This window comes from Podarcis muralis, chromosome 3, assembly GCF_964188315.1.
Source record: "Podarcis muralis chromosome 3, rPodMur119.hap1.1, whole genome shotgun sequence".
Taxonomy (NCBI): Eukaryota; Metazoa; Chordata; class Lepidosauria; order Squamata; family Lacertidae; genus Podarcis; species Podarcis muralis.
In genome coordinates this window covers 61,128,831-61,151,558 of record NC_135657.1, presented here as the reverse complement: position 1 = coordinate 61,151,558, position 22,728 = coordinate 61,128,831, and the positions used below count along the sequence as shown (strand labels likewise).

Genomic DNA, 22,728 nt, shown 5'->3' with positions numbered 1-22,728 from the left:
TTTATTTATTGTCTATGGCTACATTTGTTACTTCACGTTCTAAGCCACCTTGAGTGTGCTTTTAACTATGGAAAGGTGGCTTACAAATTAAATGATGTAATGAAATGTGCTTTTCTGGAATGAAAAGGGCATTTCTGATGGTTAGCCTGTGGAAGTTGCTCCATTAGGGCAAATGGGGCACAGCTTCACCAACTTCACTTACATACTTACCTACAGCAACTGCAGTGGGTGGAGTCAGCATCCTTCTCCTTAGCCTCAACTTTTCCTTAGCATCAAGGAGGATGGGGACAAAACTAGAATTAGTTGGTTCTAGCTGTCTTTGACCCTGGCTCCACCTACCCTTAACCTCCCTGCATTCTGCCCACCCAGGCCCAATGAAACCAGCTGCCACTGTTGTATACCTATAATCGGTCCAAGAGACAACACAGCTGGAAGCTAGTGTTGATTTTCCCTTCACTTGGTTCTCACCCCTGGGATTTTTGATGGTTTCTTGGTATAGCTCGCATGTAGCTCCAACATCAGCTTTCAGTGCATTGACATCAACCTGGATCCCATGCTAAGTCTGCCTGAAACCCAAGGGAATCTCTGCCAGAGAGTTCTGAGCTAGATGGACCAGTGGTGTGGCTCAGTATGAAGCAGTTTCCTATGTCCAATTGCAACTAAATTTGGATAGGGGCTGAAGCAACACTTTGTTCTGGGACTGGTGCCAGTCCCTGGAGGGAGCTTGAAGATGTGCTCCAACGCAAGAGACTCCTGTGGACGGACTCCTGTGAGGGTTGTGAGCTTTCTCCCAGCTCTACGCTGCTTCTCACGTACACTGTTGGAGGGCAGGCAGAGAAGTACCAAGTAATCAAATCAAGCCAAACACAACAGAGCCATCTGCTGCATTATCGCAGTGATCAGAAGTTAGAAAAGAAACTAAATTTACAAAAGCAACATTAACGAGGCTGCTTCTTTGATTCCCTAAATAAATCTCTCCAGAACGCTGATCTCAATGCAGCAATGATGTGGAGATACATGCTAACCACATTAAGAAACCACATTTGCTTTGCCATATCGAAAACCCCAGCAGTGGGAATCCAAGTGAAAATAAAATGAAAAACTGCTCCTCATTACCATGCCAACTTATCAATTGATTTTGATTGTGAAGCCTTGCTGCGCTTACAAGGATATTTGGCTTCCAATCCAAAATGTCATTGTAATGCTGGGAAAGAGCACTTGAGGGCCAGAATGAGGAGTCCACGTCACTCTGAAGAGGCCAGTCATTGCATTAACTGACCAAACCCTCAAGCTATAAGTCAGTGCGATCTCTCATTCTTATCCATGGGACTTAAACAAAAGTCATCCTCATAAGGTGTTAGTTTCTTGCAACAAAAACAACAAACCTTGTTTCAAACCTCGAAACAAACAAATACATCATAGCATAAACTTTTGGACTCTAGTCCATGGAAGATTGTTCCATAAGAAACCTGTTAGTCTTTACAGTGCAATAAGACTCTTTATCATCCTTAAAGTACTGCAATCCTTGGTCTCCACCTAATTCATGTTTCTTTCTTGGACAGAGACATGTCTTGAAGAAGATAGTAGCACATGGGTTCCAAGGTAAAATAGCACATTCCTGTTATCCCATGCACATATAGGAACACAACAGGCTACCTTATACTGAGTCAGACCACAGGGCTATTTTGATCAGTATGTTTACACTGATTGGCAGTGGCGTTCCAGGATTTCAGAGAGTGCATATTTCTAGCCCTATCTGGAGATATCTGGGATTGAACCCAGCATCTTCCAGATGTAAAGCAGATGCTCAGCTGCAGAGCTATGGCTCTTGCTTAGTTTAACAGTGGATAACTGTTAATGGCCATCTTTATAGGCTGCTATATTGGAATATAATGGAATATATTGGCGCTGTGGTCTAAACCACTGAGCCTCTTGGGTTTGCCAATCAGAAGGTCGGTAGTTTGAATCCCCGTGACGGGGTGAGCTTCCATTGCTCAGTCCCAGCTCCTGTCAACCTAGCAGTTCGAAAGCACCCCAAAAAGTGCAAGTAGATTAATAGGTACCACTCCGGTGGGAAGGTAAACGGCGTTTCCGTGCAATGCTCTTGTTTCACCAGAAGTGGCTTAGTCATGCTGGCCACATGAGCCAGAAAAACTGTCTGTGGACAAATGCTGGCTCCCTCGGCCTATAAAGCGAGATGAGTGCTGCAACCACAGAGTTGTCTGTGACTGGACTTAACCATCAGGGGTCCTTTACCTTTCTATTTTGGAATAAAGAAACAGCTGTTGCAGATGCCTCTCTCGGCCATCCGTTTCAGTTCCTGTTCACTTGCTGGGAGAAGGTATTGCTACCAGACCTTAATGCATTCCATCTGACCTCACCAAAGGGCTTTCACACAACACTACCACGCAAAACTGTCCTGCAACCAGGACCAACCCACCCATGAGGCAAAGTGAGGCGACCGCCTCAGGTGGCACAATCCTCAGGGGCAGCAGACGTGGCCTCCAAGGAATGCACCACCCATTGCTTCTGCTTCTGCCACAGTGGCAAAGTCAGCTGTGGCACGTTCCTTGGAGGCCAGATCTGCCTCCTCCTAGGCGACCCTCCCATGCCACCTCTACAGTGACCTCTTGGCAAATAGGAGGCACTCCCATCCCTAGGGAGGAAACCCTCTGAGATCTGCTGGGCTCTGCACCTGCCTGGTATGATTTGGAGTTGGCTGCTTTCCCACCAGTGATGACCTTTGATTCCCACTCCAACTGTTGGGTAAGGTTGATTTGACCCCTCAGCCATTCCCAATGTTGATCACCACACACTGTTCCTGATGCAGATCTCACGCCTTCTTCCATGATGGGGTGTGTGTGTGTGTGTGCGCGCGCCATTTTGTGGATCACCTCAGGTTACAAAATGCCTCAGGCTGCCCCTGCCTGCCCCTAAGCATGCGCTAACAATCAATTCCGGGATTTATTTCCATAATAAATGATCCTGAGCCAAAATCCAAAGTACATATTCTGCCCCGAGCTGAAAATAAATCAAAACTGCTTTACCAGTTTTTGAAGCGAAGCAGCGAAGATCTGAGCTGTAACAAGAACATTTAACATAGTTTGTGCACATGACATCTGCTTTTTTCCTTGGTACTGGAACTGGCAGCATTTGCCATAGGGTAGCATCATTTGCCACTGCACTTACTTTAATTAAAACAGAACCATGTATGTCCCTAATTATATTTATTGGATGAGTTGCCAATTTTGTCTTTGAAGGCAGCACATTATTAGAAAGGAAAGGACTGAAATGACATATCAGGAACTTTCTCCCCTCTGCTAAGCTGCAGATTAGCATTTATTAATACTTGATTTGAACACTTGCAAAAAGCTTGCAAGGTGTTTGCAAAATGCCAACCTCCCCCTCCAAACGCCCAGCAACTCACTTTGGGGCAGCAGAAGTGACTGCTGCTTCCCTGGTCATAGCAGAGCCCTGGGAGAGGGGGTCTTCTCCTTGGCAAAAATGGCATGTATAGCATTCGACTCACTCTGAGGATCCCAGGTCTGGTCATTCCAGTTTCTTCCCTGAAAGGAAAAGATAGCAGTGACGAATATGTCACCATTACATGACCCTACTCCCAGCTCTACAATTCTATGGTTCTATAAACTTGCAATACCCATTCACTACACATAATTTTCTGTCTTTTTTTGTTTATCTTCAAGCTCAAGTTAAGCGTATAAAGTATCTTTTTCACCTTAGCTGTTAGGAATCTTTGGAACCCCACAAAGAGGCCTCACTCATCATCATCATCATCATTCATTCATTCATTCATTCATTTATAACCCACCCATCTGGTTGGGTTTCCCCAGCCACTCTATGCGGCTTCCAACACAATATTGAAAATGCCATAAAACATCAAACATTAAAAAACTTCCCTAAACAGGGCTGCCTTCAGATGTCTTCTAAATGTCAGTTGTTCCTTGACATCTGACAGGAGGGCGTTCCACAGGGTGGGCCCCACTACCGAGAAGGCCCTCTGCCTGATTCCCTGTAACCTCACTTCCTGCAGTGAGGGAACCGCCAGAAGGCCCTCAGCGCTGGACCTCAATGTCTGGGCTGAATGATGGGTGGGGGTGGGGGTGGAGACACTCCTTCAGGTATACACATTCCTCACAATAACATTTCTGGTGGACTCCCCCCTCCTGTTCTTCTTTTCCTCTCTGTATTAATTTCTGCTGCTGAAGAAGTACTTTCACCTCCACCAAGCCCCAGCCTCACAGAAAAAGGAAGCACATTAAACTCTTGCTCAAGCCCATCAGCTAGCCAAACCATCATTCTCCCTTCCCTTTCCCAATCAACCTGATGAGGTACCTTTTTTGGGGGGGGAAGACCTACCTATTCCACGTTTTCTCTTTGCTCTTCCATGTGTGGCTGTCTCATTCTCAAACCTCAAAAACTGGGCTCCAAACTACTCTGCTTGGGGTTGCAAATGATTTGATACTGTGATCTATTGCTACTCTCTTTCCTTTTCTTTTTTAAAATAAGATTTTATTTTAAAAATTTCATAATACAATAAGATAAAAGAAACCAATCTAAACAAAAACATAGAAAGAGAAAACAAAGGGAAACTAAATAAATGAAGAAACTAAAAAAGATAAAAGAGAAGAGGAAAAATTAAAAGGTCTTCCAATTTTCCATCTGTCCATTACATAAAACAAAGTAATTTCGTTGTCCCCGAGAGGGGGCAATGACAATAAAGATATTATTATTATTATTATTATTATTATTATTATTATTATTATTATTCCAAATATGTGGTCTATTGCAATTACAGTGGTACCTCGAGTTACAAACGCCGCAGGTTACAAACTCTGCTAACCTGGAAGAGTTACCTCGAGTTGAGAACTTTGCCCCAGGATGAGAACGGAAATTGTGTGCCAGCGGCACAGCGGCAGCAAGAGGCCCCATTAGCGAAAGCACGCCTCTAGTTAAGAACAATTTCAGGTTAAGAACGAACCTCCGGAACAAATTAAGTTCGTAACTAGAGGTACCACTGTACCACTTTGCATACCCACTACTTCTCCAAGTAGGGAGCGGGTGGCACTGTAGTCTAAACCACTGAGCCTTTGGGGCTGGCTGATCAGAAGGGTGGCAGTTTGAATCCCTGCGACGGGGTGAGCTCCCGTTCTGTCCCAGCTTCTGCCAACCTAGCAGCTGAAAAGCACATCAGTACAAATAGATAAATAGGTACCGCTGCAGCGGGAAGGTAAACGGCATTTCCGTGTGCTCTGGCTTCCATCACGGTGTTCCGTTGCGCCAGAAGCGGTTCAGTCCTGCTGGCCCCATGACCCAGAAAGCCGTCTGTTGACAAATGCCAGCCCCCTCAGCCTGAAGTGAGATGAGCACCACACCCCATAATTGCCTTTGACTGGACTTAACCGTCCAGGGGTCTTTTACCTTTACCTTACCTACTTCCCCAAGTACCACTTCTTTTCCATTTGTATTCGTAACTATTTCGGGTGCACTCCTGAACAGAGGAATCTTTTTCTTCTTTTGATCCTTCAGATTTGCACAAAACCAGAAAACTGCACAAGCAAATTTACAATGTCCAAATTTCTTGGACAGGAAATTTTCATAGCTATCTGTGCCCATGCCCTGCCAGTACATAACTGGCATAATAAAATCAACAAATTAGAAGTTGGGGGTGGGGAGAAATAAAGGGAATGCCTAGTGGTATGAATGGGAAAGATGGAAGTGGCTCTCAAATACAAATTCAAATATGTATGGATATGGCCTACTCCATTCTAATCCAAATGGAAGGAAAGCAGATTATCAGCTAAATAATGCTCAAATGTGAACAAGCTCTTTCTCACACCTTTCCCCTCACCACTTTTACTGCATTCTAGTTTTCCTATGCGTCCCCATGCATGCTTTAAGAATTAAATCTTAAGGTTTTTAATATTTAGCCTGTTATTGGTGTCCTGTATGCAGATTCTGTTGAATGTCTTTAGTAAGCTCATTCCACTCTTGATATAATAAATGTGCTTATTATCTCTGGTGTCTGTATTATCCCCAAATAATACAGTGCCAGGATTGCATGTGAGAGCTGCAGGCTTGCATGCAAATTGCCCGCTTCCTAACATTAGCGAGGGTCAGTCAGGAAGTCTTCCAGCCGTATTCTCTCCAGGCAGTACTTCTGCAGTACAGAGGCATCTCACTTTACCAGCAAAGAAACCACAATATGTGCTTGCTGAGGACATGTTATTCCATTTCTGTGGCTACCACTACTGTTTGTCTCTAAAGAGGTTGTTGTGTGCATGGCGGTTTCCTGAGTGTCTCAGGCGCCTACTGGAAACTGCCTGTAGATGCCAATGATGAACAAGTAAATACATTCTCCTGTACATAATACAATGACATCTTATTATACTTCTTGTTGCAAAATAGTTATTATACTTCTGTTCTAAATTTGCTGGATGGGCCCTTTCCCCCTTAATAAGCGAAGCACAGAAGTGTTCATTAGCCCTGTAAAGCAAAACATAACTAGCAGCTTATATGTCCCAACCAATGCCTCACCATTTCACGGCACACCTCTCTTCCTCTTATAAAGCAGCAAATGTGCCATCTCCCCATTATCAAGAATCTGTAACCTGTGTAAGATGCTCTCTTCCACTACGTGAGAACTAGACGCAGTGCAAATGGTGTTGGGTTGGTGCCATCTGGAATGTTTGGTAAAGAATAAAATGCACTTGGATCATGCTTTTACAATCTGGATAAAATTTTAGCTACAATGTTTTCATATGTCCTGTGAACAAGGAGACTGGAGACTTGATGTACCATTGTGTTAGAACTTTTGGAATAATGCAGCAAACCTTATGGGAGTAATCCAATGCATAGAAGTACAGTCAAGTTGATTCAGTTCTAGTATCTTTGAGCCCTGTCTTCTGTATTTCTTATGAACTAAGCAGTAAGTAACTGAGCTGACAGGGTTGGGGTTTTTTTACCCCAATACAGTACTTAACTTGTGTGTGTGTGCGTGCGCGTGCGCACACACACACATACACACACACACACACATACACACACAGCCCTATATGGACCTCCCAAAGCAGCTCACAAACATAATAAAAGAAAAAGGGCAGTTTAAAAAGAAACTACTAACTTACCAAGAATTGTATCATCATAATAGACAAAGCTCTGGGGATCTGGCAGCATTAAAATTATGTGACTTTTGAATCATGGGTGTATCAAGAAACACAGCTCAAAATTCTTGGCACATTATCTGGAGCTGATGAAGTGCGGTATTTGAAAGAGATATCATTTTCCCACGCTCCCATATCAAATATTCCTACCCTTTCCTGTGTTCCTTTAATAATGTTGGCATTTGCAGATGCTCATATGACTAATCAGAAAATTGTTATAATTAAATGGTATCAAAGCTAGCCATGGATGTAAACAACTTTCAAAACAATGTTTCCTTTTTACCACAAATTTCTTGAATGTCTTGGTGCTTATTATTATCATCATCATTTATTAAACTTCTATACAGACCTTCATCCAAAGATGCGGTTGACAATATAAAAACACAAAAATGCATACCATAATAATAAAAACAATACTCCCAACAGTTTAAAAGACCACAGGTGAATTAGCGGAAGGCTTGCCTAATGGCAAGAGGCTCAGCAGGTGCAAGGCTAGCAGGAGGGAGGGGTAGCTGTAGATGGTGAGAGGACTGAAGTCTATCCTGCCCCTGTCTCTGCTTTATAAGACTGTGAAGCAGTAACTTTCTTCAGTTTTTAGATTTACAGTATAAGCACCCTTTGTCCAGTAGGATGTAGAGGCGTAGCCCCTTTGCCTTTGAAGGTTTTACCAACACACTCACCCTATCCTCCATTAAGGCCAGCAAGAAGCATTATCAGAATCCATGGGCACATGCCAGCCAGCCAAAAACACTCAAGAAGGGTACAAAGCAGAGCTGGGCTGGCGGGGGAAAGTCTGAAGGCCCAGAGAAGCCTCTGGGGCTGCATTTGGCCCCAAGTATGAGGTTCCCCTGAGGGACGCGGGTGGCGCTGTGGGTTAAAGCCTCAGCGCCTAGGACTTGCTGATCGAAAGGTTGGCGGTTCGAATCCCCACGGCGGGGTGCGCTCCCATCGTTCGGTCCCAGCGCCTGCCAACCTAGCAGTTCGAAAGCACCCTCGGGTGCAAGTAGATAAATAGGGACCGCTTACCAGCGGGAAGGTAAACAGCGTTCCGTGTGCTGCGCTGGCTCGCCAGATGTAGCTTGTCACGCTGGCCACGTGACCCGGAAGTGTCTGCGGACAGCGCTGGCTCCCGGCCTATAGAGTGAGATGAGCGCACAACCCTAGAGTCTGGCAAGACTGGCCCGTACGGGCAGGGGTACCTTTACCTTTACCTTTTATGAGGTTCCCCACTCCAGATCTCTAGAATTTAATACTGCATATTAACAGATAATTTCACCTTCATGCCTCTAGATAGCTTTCCCTAAACCTTGGCACCACATACACAACCATCACTTGATGAATACAGCACCAAAAGGTAACTAGTGGAAATGAGTCACTATAAGAACTGCTGTGTCACATCAGACACAAATACCTTTTCATGGATTAACATGAGCCATCAAATGACAAAGGAATCAAGTGGTGTACATGTATGTATGAGCTGGCTTTCTTATGTCCCACATTATTTTTCCTTCATAACCTTACAATTCACATTTGCGAAAGCTGAGTAGAGAAGTGTTTGAGTGCTTGGAGAAGTTTTAAGCAGCTTTGCCAGACGTGCCTCAGACACATCTGTTTGTTCATACAAGATGCTCCTGTTCAGCTGTTATCTTTAAAACATAAATAGGAAAAGGTAAAGCTATGGCACTAACACTAAATGCCAACAATATAATTTCAGAAGCCAGCAGCATGTACAATATGCATTCATTCTTCCTACATGTGTTCACACAGCCAATTACATGTAATTTACCAACATGCTGTAACCAAACTCTCAAACTCAAGCTAGTGAATTCTTCTATTAGCTTGAATTGTCCATGTAATTGATTATTCAAAATTGTTCAAAATATTGGATGCAACTATGCTTTCCTATGGAGAGGTTCCGACTGCTGCCAATTCCTCAGGTTGGATGAAAGTGTCAGGCCTGATTACTTTAAGGTGATCAGAATGCTTTAGGCTAATAGAGGTGACTTCCTCCAGGATGCTGAACGTGTCAACATTGATTTACTCATACTGTGTTGATGCAGAAATGGAAAAGTGATATATTTTATGCGATTAATTGCTTCAGAGCTATACTGTGTGCAAAAGGCATGGGGCAAAAATGACAAAATACTATTTTCATTGGCTGAAGTTCTCTGCTTTTTCTGTCTATTAACTGATCACAGCTAACATCCCATTTCTTATAAAGGCTTAATAGACTTCTGTTTCCAAAGACTGGAGGTGTATTTTCACATATCTGAGACATAACAGGGCCTATGGGGTTTCCCCCTTTGTTTCCTATATGTGCTATTCCCAGCATACACAATGTGTGGTGTTGCACGAATGCAGTAGCCAAGAAGCAGAGGAGACTGGGAGCCAAGCTACAAGAATCCTGCTAGATCAGACCAAAGGATCAGAGACAGTGGGGCCAACCAGATGCCAATGGGAAGCCCGCAAACACGACAAGCCACCCTCTCCATTTGTTTCACTGAAACTAGTATTTAGAAGTATGCTGCTTTTGATCCTGGAGATAGGATATAGCAGTCATGTCTGGTAGTCACAGGGGCTGTTAGTTGCTCTCTGCCAAGCAATGCCTGCCCCCAGGATTTTTATTTGCTGATTTACATCTAACTGACACTATCACTTGGTTCAACTCTAGCTACTACCCCACTACCCTAGGACAATGTCATATCTGAGGCAAACAGATCATCTCAAAGCTGAATGGTTTTCTGAAAATTTCTTTTCGAAGTCTAGCAAGTGTCTTCCATCTAAAGTTAGTACTGAAATTGACAAGCATGTACTCTATGCCCTTATCGTATACGTTTAACTGGTGTTGGTTTTTTTAAAATATATATAGATATTGGTTTGAATCAATGCAATTCTCAACAAATACATGCATTGGTGCAAGACTACTGAATGAATAAAAGCAGATTACTTTGTTGGAGTTCACCAATAAGTAAAACCAATGGCCTTTGATAGTCATTGATGGTTTGATGGTCACCAGCTTCATACTGTAAGCAATTAATCTTAACTATTAAAATAATTCTACTTAGTAGTAAATTAAATCATGACGGGAAAGAAAGTTAGGTTTGCATTTGTATATACAGTCCCCATTGTTCTTTAAGGTGCAGGAGATACCTTTCTTCATCTCTCTCTAACAGCTCAGCAGAGCACTGTCTCTCATAAACTCTGGACAGAAGTCCCTCCTCCAGAGAATCTTCATACTTTTCATTCTCAATTATTTCATCACTTATTAAATTAGACAAGGGTATATTAAGTATTCCAGTATGGGGGTCCCAATCTATTATTATGCTCTGCTCATCTTCCACTTTTGCTTTCTTTGCTGCCTCCTGGTCCTGGGTGGCCCATGTTTGATGCTTTGATGTTGCACTTCTCGTCACTACGTTTGCAAAAGTTTGTGGTTTTTCAAGTGCAGCTCTTTTCTCATCGAAGAAGGTCTCTTTTTGATTATGTGCCAAACAAGTATCTGCCACCACACTGCATTGAGGACAAAAAGTTTGGCCTTGTTTATTGGGCACCAAATTTTGTGAAGGAGCTTGGAGGCCATTATGTCCAGAGCCCATCTTATTCAAAAGGGTCTCTCTTGGTTGCTCTCCTGAACGGATACCTGGAGCTCCCACACCAAACTGGGGACAGTAGGCCAGTTCTGTTCCATCAGTTATTAAATCTGGAGGTACTTTTTGCAGTTTGTGAAGCAGTCCCTCTAGTGCGCAAATGCCAGCTTTTAAGCTCAGCTTCTCTTGAACCAGAGTTGTATCTTCAGCCCTCAAGTCAAATTCATAGACCACAACTTCATCCTCATGCTTCTCACCTGAAGCCCTTTGAGATACAAGCTTCATCATGGGTAGCTTCTTCTCATCTTGCTCATTTTCAAACATAACTTCCTCATTTAGGCAAGCGTCTTGAGAATCCTGTTGTGCTAGTTGCACTTCTGAAGCTTTTCCCTCAACACCGTTTCCATCACAACATCCATCTCTGCTGTGGGCACTGCCTAGTAAACGAGCGTCCTCCAGAGAGGTCTTCTGCTCTTCAGTGATATTAATAGTAATGAAGTTAATCACAGTTTTTTCAGAAGGAAGCAAATTGCCTGTCTCACATTTGTCACTATACTTCAAAACCTGGGGAGGAGAAAAAAAGGAAGCTGTAATTTAAAAAAGAAAACTGAGAGATCCATTAATTGCAGTCTCTACTTTTAAGTTAAAGCCCCAACCCAGCTAAAGTTAATTACTTACTAAGGTTGTACACACACCACTGTGTTAATGCGCATGCGGGTTGTAGAGATCTGATTATCCCATGGGCAGTCTTCTACATTTGTCTATACATTAGCATTCCAAGTTGAACTCGTCTCAGTGCTTCCCATCCAGACAAGCTCAGAATCAATGAATTCTGGCCTAGTTCAGCCCCACTGCCTCTCTGCACTTGGAACACTCTATTTCTGGGCCTGATGCTGGCAACTGTTTGGTGGGTGGCAAGGGGAGAACAGTGGTGAATGGCTCTGCCAGGAGAGCTGCGTGGAAGTGCGCTTCCAGCTAATATGATGTCCTCCCTTCAGCATGGCATAAGGGTGTGTGCATTGGATTGCTCTCAAAGTCTCACTGCTTTTACTTCAATTTAGTCCTGAATAATGTTAGCTGCATTAGGTCTATGTATAAAATTTATGTGCTTTCACACCACAACTATTATGCGGATTGGGAAGTATTGCATAGACTGCCTTTCCTTTCCTTTCAACCAATTTCTGGAACAAGTCAAGACTATATCAGTGCTTTCTTTCTAAAAAAAAAAAGTACTCTCATTTTCCTACTCATATTGAAATACTGCCCCTCAATGAGGCCAAACTTAGGGTCACAGAATGTTTAGGGGTATGCGTACCCCTGTGTCCCCCCCAAAAAAAGAACTGATCTATATTATTATTATTTTGCTGCACAAACAATAGCTAGGAATGTTAGGAAGCCACCTTTTGCTGAGACAGACCACTGGTGCCATCAGCTCAGTATTGTTTATACTGACAAGTAGTTGCTCTCCAGGTTTTCAGACGGTAGCCTTTCCCATCGCTACCTGGAGATAACAGGGATCAAATTTGGGACCCTTTGCACATACTCTGCCACCAAGTTGCATCCCTTTCCCACAGGACCATCCTTCTAATATAATGTATAAATAGTGGCAGTAGTCTTCCAATTATGTTCAACAAGGAAAACAATTAAAAGGAAAACAATTGTCAGGGCCCATTACTTTTATCCTCTTTTGTAGACAAAAAGCAGTGAATTACATTTGTAGATTTTTAATTGAACGGACTGGTTCCTATGCTTGGCTGCAAGTTGGAAAAATGTTTAAGTAAAGAAGATTGTAGTGCATTTTAAATGGCAGACACTAAAGCCAGGTAGTTTGCTGGATAAATGTGTTGCAAATTCCAAGGGTTGGAATAGCTGGGGACAATGTAGATCTAGTTCAGTGCTTCTACATTGCTTAATTTCTTATTTTTCTCAGCAATTAATTCATCCATTCATAATTTGTGGTCATTGATTTCTTTTTTAATGCATCTTTATGTGCAAATATAGCCTTGCTGCTGGCTTCTCAGTGCTTATTGCCCGAGAATACTTTAGTCCTTGCTTAAGGCAAAGATTCTTCAGAATAATTTTCTGTTAGATGCTTATCAGCAAGTTTGTGGAAGACTACTAAACATTAGCCTATTAGGTGAAATAAGAAAATGCAGCACACACAAACATTGGGTGGGTGGGTGAATAATAATATAATAGAATTGTAGAGTTGGAAGGTACACCAAGGGTCATCTAGTCCTACCCTCTAGGATGCAGGAATTTTTTGCCCAATGTGGGGCTCAAACCCATGACCCTGAGATCAAGAGTGTCATGGGGGAAGGGCCACAGCTCAGTAGCGTAGCACTTACCTTGCTTATACAAAGTACTAGTTTAGGTTCTGACATCTCCACTTAAAAAGGCTCTCAGCGGCCCTATGTCTGAGAGCCACAACCAATCGGGGGTAGCCAGCATTTGCCTTTTCTTTTATGTCTTGGAAAAGAACCCAGACTAATTAATATGGCTTCATACTAAATATGATGTAGCAATAACATGGGGAATGTCTTGGGCTTTTGGAAAAAGCAGTTGCAGCCCCCGCCCCCAATATGGACTGGGGGCAAGATGATGGGGGGAGGTGGGTTCCAACTCTTTGCCCCAGTTTCTCGACCCCAATCCAAGTAACCGAGCCCCAGGCGAAAATGTTCCTCTTCAACCAGGCCTTTGGCTGATTAATATTAATTAATAAATATTTTCTCACGGGGAGTTTTTAAGCGTTTGGACTGGGCCTTAACCATATGATACATTACATACTGCAAGGATAATAAAGAACCCTTACCAGGTTTGTAGGGTACTTTTGCTTTGTGATATGAATGTACCTATATACACAACAGCATGACACCAAAATAATAAGGACTGTTAGAAGGACAGGCAAAATATATCCGAGTAAGATTGTCACAGCCTCCTTGAAAGCCGAATCTGTGGAGAAATATGTGCATTAGATGCTGTTCATTTTTCCAAATATCCAGCAGTCATCAGCATTTATTACTGGTAATTGGATATGGAAGTCTAAATAGGCTCCATTAAAAAAGAAGACAACAATAAAAACGATATCAATTATTAATACAAAACATTAAAAAATACATGCCACAACTCAACAGTATTTCACAAGTGGTTGAGATTTCAACAATTTTAGTATTATAAATTGTTGTAAGATTTTTGAACAACAGTGAAAATTATGAAAGCCAGCCAGAAAGGAAGAAATGTTGCCTGTAGCTTCAATAAAAGCACTTTGACACCATTCTTTCTTCCAATTTCTTCACTTATAATACAGCATTTGGGAAATATTATCCCTTTCAAAAGTCGTATGTATGCGGTAAAATACATGTACTCTGTAACTTTTTACTCGTAGAGCAGCTGGGCTAGGTTCTTTTAAACTCTATATTTAGGCTGTTCTTCCCTAGCAAGTTATTGAGGTCCTTGCCAGCAGATTCTTCTTTGCCTAATTTCCCCCAATTATTAGGGATACACAGATTGCTAACAGGGACTAAAAAGGGCTGACTTGCTGGTTTCTAATAAAAGATTCAAAATTATGCTCTTCAGATTCGAATGGAACCAAAGGCAGCCACTTAATACGGCAGTGCTGAAAATGGCAAGCAGTAAAAAGAGGGCCTATTTCTGCAACTCTAACCTGAAACGGGTGCAGCAGGCAATATATAACTTTTGATTTTCCTTCACTGAAGAGTGGAAAGTGGAGACCAGTAATTTTTTGGAGGATGGAGCACTAGGCTATTGCGGGTAATTTACAGGTTGAGAGGGAATGGATGGGGAAATGAACACGGCTCAAAGATGCTTCCCCTAAGCAGGCCAATAGCCAGAAATGTTGCGGTGATGGTGACAGAACATTGGAGAGTCCTTGTAAATCAGGGTGGGAAAAGCAAAACCTAAAGGACAAGCTAGTCAGGGTGACACAATTCAAAGCAAGCCATTATGTAACCTTTGCAGTAATTGGACAGAACACTGCAAGATCTCTGCCTTAGCAGTTTTTTGGGGGTGGGTTGGGGCTGGATGAGGATATTGCCTGCAGGTTTCCCCCTTATCATCATATAAGAGAGAGAAAGATGGCAGAGGTGCTTCCAGGTCTTCTGACATTGAAAAGAGTACTTTTATAAACCAAGGAAAACTCTATAAACGTGGAACATATATGAACAAAGGAAGCTGCCTTATACCAAATCAGACAAGTGGCTCATCCAGCTCAGTGTTGTCAAGGCTTACTAGTAGTGGCTCCCTGGGGTTTTGGAAAAAAACTGGTCAAATATCCTCCCCTTCATACTTTTGCAGGCTCATTCATCCGCTGTGCATGTGGGGGAGAGGGCTATTCCATGACTTTTTTGTGTCTTACATTATAGAAATGGCTATGGATGGTTTTTCTTAAAAAAGAATCCCACACACACTGCCACTACTTGAAGTGGTTTGATGGCCTGTGGTAGTCCTATAGCTTTCTTGTAAAAGAATGCTCAATGAGAATGATACAGTATTGTTCCTTTGAAAATTCTTGCAATGGGGGTGGCAGCAGTTGCTACCTGGGCATGATCTATGCTTCTGAGCAATGATTCCCCCCCCCCCTCTTCACCCACATCAGGGCCACTCCTGCAGTTCCAGCACTTGTTTTGCACTAATCTAGGTGATCGTTCACTGTGGTTCGCCAGTTGGACAGGTTTGGATGATCCTTTGCCTCATTTGAGTGGCTAGGTGTCTCTATAGATCCATGGGCTCTTTAATGAGCTATTAGAACTTCAAGGGAGAAGGTAATAGCTCTTAGCCTATAGTTAAGGCACAGATCCAGCAATTAGGGTTGCCTGGAGATATGGTTTGTCCTCAGCTGACTGTTATTTAGAAAGAAGCTTCACTAAGAAACAAGGTTGTATACCTTTGTAAAGCCAAGAGGATCTTGTCATGACTTGTACAAAAAAGGATTTCTCAATTGCTTTTATCTATTTTTAGAATTATTTGATATTAAAGCAACAAATTTGCATCCTGTATTGGAGATGTGTTTTATAGTTCTTTGCTTACCTTTCAAAGTAGCAATGCAATCTTTGGAGAGTCCACTGAACAGGAGTGGAGTAATATATACCTGCACTGTGACACAGTACACTGTATTCGACTCTAAATGGAACACATCAAGTCTGTTGCTTTTAATACAGAACATCCACTAGGGGAAAGAAGGCATTGTCACACTTCAGAACTTAACTATACAACAATATATTGGAGAATCACAGAAACACAGGAACATTCTACCTATGGTTTCATCTATGAACCAACCACCAGAGAGTGGAGAAAAACGTGCGTCTCCGTTCAGATTGTTATACCTTAATCCAGGGGTCGGCAACATTTTTGTGGCTTGGGCCAGTTCACGGTCCCACAGACGCCGTGGTGGGCCGGAGTGCACACACATGCACACATGCACACATGCACACACACTATTTTGGGAGCTCCTTCCAGTGCAGAGGAGGCATGCACAGCTTCCCATTGGCTGCAGGAGCTGGGAAGCCAGCCAGCATCGCGGAAGGAGGTCCCCGCTCTGCTCCGTGCCAGTTTAGCACGGTGCATGGGAGCCAACTGAGTGGGTGGCAGGGGTCCCCAAGCAGGCGGTGGGAGTCCATGGGCTGGTTCAACAACCCCCATGGGCTGCTTGTGGCCCATGGGCCTTAGGTTGCCATCCCCTGCCTTAATCCTATATATAAGGAGAAAGCAGGTCTATATTTTGAGATTAAGTGAGCTAGCTAAAAAACACAGTGCCATCAGTATAGAGATGACAGCTAAAGAACAGGATCTCTCTCCTTTCTTAGCTTTTGATTTCGGTCTCTACTGCTGGCTTTCTTTCACCCCACATCTTCACTTTCTTCCCAGCCACCACAGTCATCACATAGTTCAGGCAATTGAGATGAGATCGCAGGCATCTGCTTGGACATGGCACCAAGCCCTGGGTTCCCAGGTTGGCATTTCTTTCTTTGCCACAGCTAGTTCCTGGCTCTTCCTCTTGCTGGGACAAAAAGCAGTTTGGGTGAGGGGAAGGTTTTAAAGGCAGAGGGCAAGACACTGGCCCACAGGGAAAGCGTTAAATATCCCTTCCCCACATATAATCTTCTGCCCCAGATTTGCAACCTCCCACAAGTGTCTTGCGCGTGTAGTGATTTTCTGTCGTCGTTATCAGGGGAAAGTCATTTACATGACTAAGCACCATGTTATTTTCACCCTCATTGCTCACACTCCCAATTATGCTGTGCTCCCAAGAACTATCCTTCATCTTCATCATCCATCCACATACATATCTGCAAAGCAGACAACTGCCCCTTCTCAACATCCTAATAACATGACCATCTCCAATTAATCCAGAACCGATTTAAATTGCTTAATACCCCTTTCTAATCAAATTTTACCTGTGTCTTTTTTTTAGTGTTGAATACAGATACGTTATATTGTAGGATGGGATATATTTCGTGCAGATAATTAGGCTCATTTCTGGAGTTTCTGCTCCATGTCTTAGGTGCAGCCACAATGACTGAAATAGATTTTTCAGCAGAAGACAAGGCAAATGCGGGTGGATCAATTTTAGCTGGAAAAGAAAAGCAAGTATATATTAGAGTGTGCATAGTGACAAGAAAACAACTATAGCCAACTGTGATAATATTCCCTCATCAGTCTTTTCTTTTGATGTGTGGTTGCAGAGCAGCGAATGGGGCCCCTCCCAGCTCCACCATCCCTGCCCAAGCCTTGATTTGTAACACTCAAAAGCTGGTGAAGTTATTTTAGCAACCGAGGCACAAAACTCCATAAGCACCTCTCTCCCCTTCAACCTTACGATAAATTGTTTAATTTATTGCCCTTTCATGGCACCCAGAATCAACAGCCCAACAGGCTATCACAGTTTTCATAATAGCAGGGTGAGCTGTGGTGAATTACAAACTCTTATCAACTCCCTTGAACTTTTTAAAATAAATAAATAAAAACAAAATACTTTTAGGCTGCCTTTAAAGGCAAAAACCTTAAGCTAGTTTACAAACATGAAAACTCCAAAATACAGCCTTAAAAAATACAATACAAATATTGGTTTAGAAACACTTTCCACCCAATAATATTAAAAGCAGCCAATCAGTCCAACTTCAATGTAAGCTAAAAAGCATGAGCAAGACAGCTCCCCTGAAATGCAAATAACAACTTTGGGGAAGTGATTTTTGTTGGGAGTGTAATGGAAGAGAAAGAGTTAAACTCCCACCCGCCAGACTTTACACCACTCACATAACAAAGATGTGTGTGCTAGTTGCTTTCATGCAGTGCCATAGCTGGGGGGGGGGGGCAGGGACTATTTTTTTGCCCCAGGTGAAGTCTCCAGAGGGGCACCACTGAGGCTCCCAGCCTCTCTCTCTCTCTCTCTCTCTCTCTCTCTCTCTCTCTCTCTCTCTGTATGCAAATGCGTGTGAGGAGGGTGCCAAATTGGGTCTTTGAGCTGGATTAAATAAAGCCTAGTTTGCCCCTGCTTTTATGCAATTAATGCTAAGTCCAGTGTGAACCTCAAAGAAGTTGGGCAAGTAGGCTGTTCATGCAAATGACAAAGCTGTGATTCAAATCCAGTGTTGACGCAGGATCTCTGTGATCAAAGCCCTAATCACTTTGCTATATAGAAAGAATAATAAATGCAGTTTTCAAGCCATGTTTAAACTAGTGCCTGCTTAAGCAACCATCACATCAAATTTTATCGCAAGCATTTTAGTGGAGTCTGTTGCACAACATGAGTTCTGACTGGCAATCTGCCCTCTGGAAACTTTCAATACTATTATGAAAACATAGCATTCCTTAGGCGTCTCCTTACTGTCTGTCAATGGATTAAACCGAGGAGATTCTGTCCAGCTGGAACAACTTCCATTCAGAAAAGCTTTTACTCTGGCATGATATAGCTCCTTATGGTCACTTGTTCCACGTGAGAGGTCACACCAGGTCTGACTGATATTTCTGCATTCTGCATCCTTAATCCATCTAGTTGTGCCATATCTGAATTTTAAATAGTCAATAGAAAGAGAAAATGTGAGTACTCATTCTATGATCATGGATACTAACAATCGGTAGCCTTATCCTACAGCAATTTGTCTAATCTTTAAAAACATCCATCTGAGTTCGTGGCCATCGCTACTTCTTGTGGGAGTGAATTCTGTAGTTTAACTATGTGCTGAAGTGATTATGACAGTATGAACTATTCATTCAATTTATAAGGCACTTTCAAGCAGTGCCGTTGCAGTGGCTTGCAATAATTAAAACAAAATACATATAATTTAATCAATGCAAGTTAAAATGTTTAACAATCAAAGTAAGGCAGCTCAGCCAGTAGAGCATGATGCTCTTAATCTCAGGGTCGTGTGTTTGAGCACCATGTTGGGTGAAAGATTCCTGCATTGCAGGGGTTGGACTGGATGACCCTTGTTGTCCCTTCCAACTCTATGAATCTATGATTCAGTTGCTCATACATATCAGGCCAAAGTTGTTTGGGTGTTTCCCTACAATGTCCAGTGATTAATTTTGGATTATCATACTGAAAATGTGCAATGTATCCAATGCCTCTTACTGCTATGCTTACGTTCAATAATTCATGTAATATCAAGAACCACTCGTGATTTTTCCCTTTTAGGTGCTAGCAAGGAGAGGGCATGTGGGGGAGACAGACAGAGATGCTAGGGACTCCTGTTGATCACTGTCTTGCCAGAATCCAAGATCTGTTTATATTTTAAAGGAGCCGGTCTACTGAATGAAGCTACGCCAGCTTCAACTTCAACCTTGAGGTTACTGCTGCAAAAGAAAGCACGATGAAGCATGTTGCACATTTAAAGCACCATTAAAAAAACAAACCCACAAACTAGTATTGGTAGTACAGAAAAATCAACAGCAAAACATACACTAAATACTTCACACTATAAATTAATTTGTCCTCAGGAATCCCTTCTGGCGGCAACCAGTGTAAGACATTCTTCAGGTTTCTGGAGACAAAATGAACATTCCTAGGGCTGGGCAAAGTACAACGCAATGCTGTTGGGAAAAACAAACAAGTTAACATGTGTGGACAATAAGGATGCCACCATTTGTCAATGTGCATTTTGAAAAGCTGATCATCTGGATGGACAGGCCAACAAGTTTTAAACGCTGGCCGGTTTTCCCTGTCTGCAGAGGCAGCTGCCAAGGATTCTGGCTGATGGCAATTCAGGATTCTGATTGCAACCAAAACTGCCTCAGTTTTATGACCATGTTAGATTGGTGTAGTTGTAGCATGTAAACTAATCTATGTGTCACTGGCATTGTGATGTAATGACTCTTGCTATCACTTTGCTCAGGAAAGAAGCATAGCACCCATACTTCATACCCAATGAGGGTCTCTCTTCGCAAACGTAAGGTAAAAGGTGAAGGACGCCTAGACAGTTAAGTCCAGTCAAAGGCAACTATGGGCTTGCAGCGTTCATCTCGCTTTCAGGCCAAGGGAGCCGGCGTTTATCCACAGACAGCTTTCTGTGTCATATGGCCAGCATGACTAAACCACTTCTGGCGCAATGGGACACCATGATGGAAACCAGAATGCATGGAAACGCCATTTACCTTCCGGCCACAGTGGTACCTATTTATCTACTTGCACTGGCATGCTTTCAAACTGGGACAGAGCAATGGGAGCTCACTCCGTCGCACAGATTCAACCACCAACCTTCTGATCAGCAAGCCCAAGAACCTCAGTGGTTTAGACCAAAGCACCACCCGCGTCCATTTAACAAAGGCCAGGTAACCTGCTCCTTTAGTGGAGATCAGACTTTCCCCTCCTTTGGTATAGATGGCATTTGTGTCCTCAGTATCCTTCGCATCTACTGAACAAAAAAAGTGTGGATTATATGAGCTGCCGCTTATGCTGGTCTGTGACCATAATAAAGTAAATTCATTCATATGAGCTGCCTCAACACGCCAGTTGCTACTATTTGTACTCAACTTAAAAGGACATCACCACCTCTACATATGATTTCTTGTTGCAAAAGTAATGCTATCTCTTGCTCAGGGATGGAAAAGCTCTCACTCTCACTCTCCTACTTTTCTGTGTAAAACAGAAACCTGACCAGACCATGGACCCTGCTTCCTCAAAATTTGACTTTTGACAAAATAGGCATGCATTGTACTGCAATATGAATAGCAAAATATGAATATTTAGACTCTTAGCAGCCAAAGCAGCAAAGAAGATGTATAATTTCCATCTCACTGAGACACACTGTGCTGTGTAGTAACGCAGGAACCATATTTCCCAGCATTTTTTATTAAGGTGCCAGATGCATTTCTTACAGATTTTAAGAGAGGTTTCAAGAGAGGACAGCGGGAGTGCCAAAGAGTATTCAGTAAGGAGAGAGGATTCAAAACACACACACACACACACACACACACACACTAAAAACAATAGTTTTTACAACTCCAAATAACTACAGAAACTTTACTGCATTTGTGCCTTTGGCATGCATACTTGGGACGTAAACCTATTCCAGTTGCAAACCCATAGACTTACACTTAAAAGGGTAAAGGGACCCCTGACACTTAAGATCTAGTTAATTCAGTGTGACTTACTTCTAAGGCATGCATAAAAATAACCTGTTAACTTTAAAAGAACAGGCAGTACTTGTTTTTGTATATCCAGCAATCTGGGCAAGGGTGCCAACTTGAATAAAATATTGGGGGGGGGGGGAGACAGGTAAGCCCCACCCCACATAATCAACTACAAGATGCAGTGCACACACACCATTTGAATGGCAATGCCCATCAACTGGTGGGGGGGGGGGGCTCCCTCAAATATTTTACTGTGGAGCAGAAGGGATCTCGGCCTCTAAGAGTTGACTTCCATGAATGTAGGAAACCTTGAGGAATAGAAGGGGGCAGAGAGCGGAAGAGAATATATTCCTCTCAGAGCTCTCTGTCCCGTCAGGACTCTCCTGTGCTTTGAAGGCTTGCACAGCACTTGTAACCCGCGCGGTGTCGAAGATACTCCACAAGTGCTCAGAAGCACTCTTGTTTATCCGCTCCAAACTGGAACAGCGGCATTTAAGCAGCTTCCAGAACCGAGGCCAGAATCAAACTACCCCCAGGCACATAGCTCAGTCCAGAACATCGGACCACAAAGAGCCCACAGGACAGGATTCTTAAGAAGAAGAAGAAGAAAGCTACACTTTCCTCGCCATGGTTATTATTCTGCCAGCTGACCTCGCAACCTTCGCCGAGATTGCAGACGAAGCCTTGAAAGAGCGCGAACAGAATGGCAGAAACAGGCGAGGAAGCGCAAAGCGCGACGCGCCTTCCCTTCTGCCGGGACTCACCTGACGCCACCGGCTCAGCAGGGGCGGGAACGACGGCCAGGCGCAGCAGCAGCAGCCCCAGAGCCGAGAACCATGGAAGGGCTTCGGCGCCGCACATCGAGAGCGGGCGGAGTGTGCGCCTGTGTGCGTGGTCACATGGCCGCCGGGCGAAGGGGGCCGCGTGCCGCGCCAAACCGGGCAGAAACAGGCGCGAGTAGAGCCGCAGGCCTGCCTGAGGGACCGCAGCAAGTCGCAGCAGCTGAGCGGTTTTCTCTCACACGACGACGGGGTGGTTCCCTCCTCCACGGAGAAGGTGGAGCAGACGGGACGTTTTGGAGGAAGAGTCGCGGGACCGAACGCCTCCTTTGACGAGGGAGCCACTTTCCTCCGCCCTAACCCTTAATAGGCGTCTGTCTGTGGGGCGATGCCTGAGGCGGCTGTTAGGAGCTGGCAGCGTACCTGCTGCCCGCGTTTTCTTAGAGGTACTCTTTCCTGTGTGACCTGATGGTTTTCAGGGCCCAGGTTCTAGGAATCCCTGGCAAACAAACAAAACAAGACAGACAAAACCCAGCCCCCTTTCTTTTCATGCTCTCCCCATGCCCGCACCACTTGTCAACACCTGCTTTACAG

General features: G+C 43.5%; 1 protein-coding gene across 1 annotated transcript; it reads right to left on the bottom strand.

The window, feature by feature from the left end:
• Positions 1–8,247: 8,247 nt before the first annotated feature.
• Positions 8,248–22,265, bottom strand: IL20RA (interleukin 20 receptor subunit alpha). Its single transcript, XM_028721738.2, has 7 exons — positions 22,120–22,265; positions 19,687–19,816; positions 18,612–18,790; positions 17,182–17,357; positions 15,815–15,953; positions 13,581–13,720; positions 8,248–11,332 (listed from the first exon to the last, which is right to left on the bottom strand). Exons 1-7 carry the CDS (start codon positions 22,214–22,216, stop codon positions 10,277–10,279), a joined length of 1,917 nt encoding a protein of 638 aa, XP_028577571.2. The 5' UTR covers positions 22,217–22,265; the 3' UTR covers positions 8,248–10,276.
• Positions 22,266–22,728: the final 463 nt, after the last annotated feature.

Coding starts and splice junctions, on each gene's coding strand:
- IL20RA (XM_028721738.2), bottom strand. CDS start 22,216: ATGTGCGGCGCCGAAGCCCTTCCATGGTTCTCGGCTCTGGGGCTGCTG. Junction 18,791..19,686: donor TATAGTGTGAAGTATTTAGT/GTATGTTTTGCT, acceptor TTTAAAATTCAG/ATATGGCACAACTAGATGGA. Junction 17,358..18,611: donor GTTTAATCCATTGACAGACA/GTAAGGAGACGC, acceptor TTTCTTTTCCAG/CTAAAATTGATCCACCCGCA.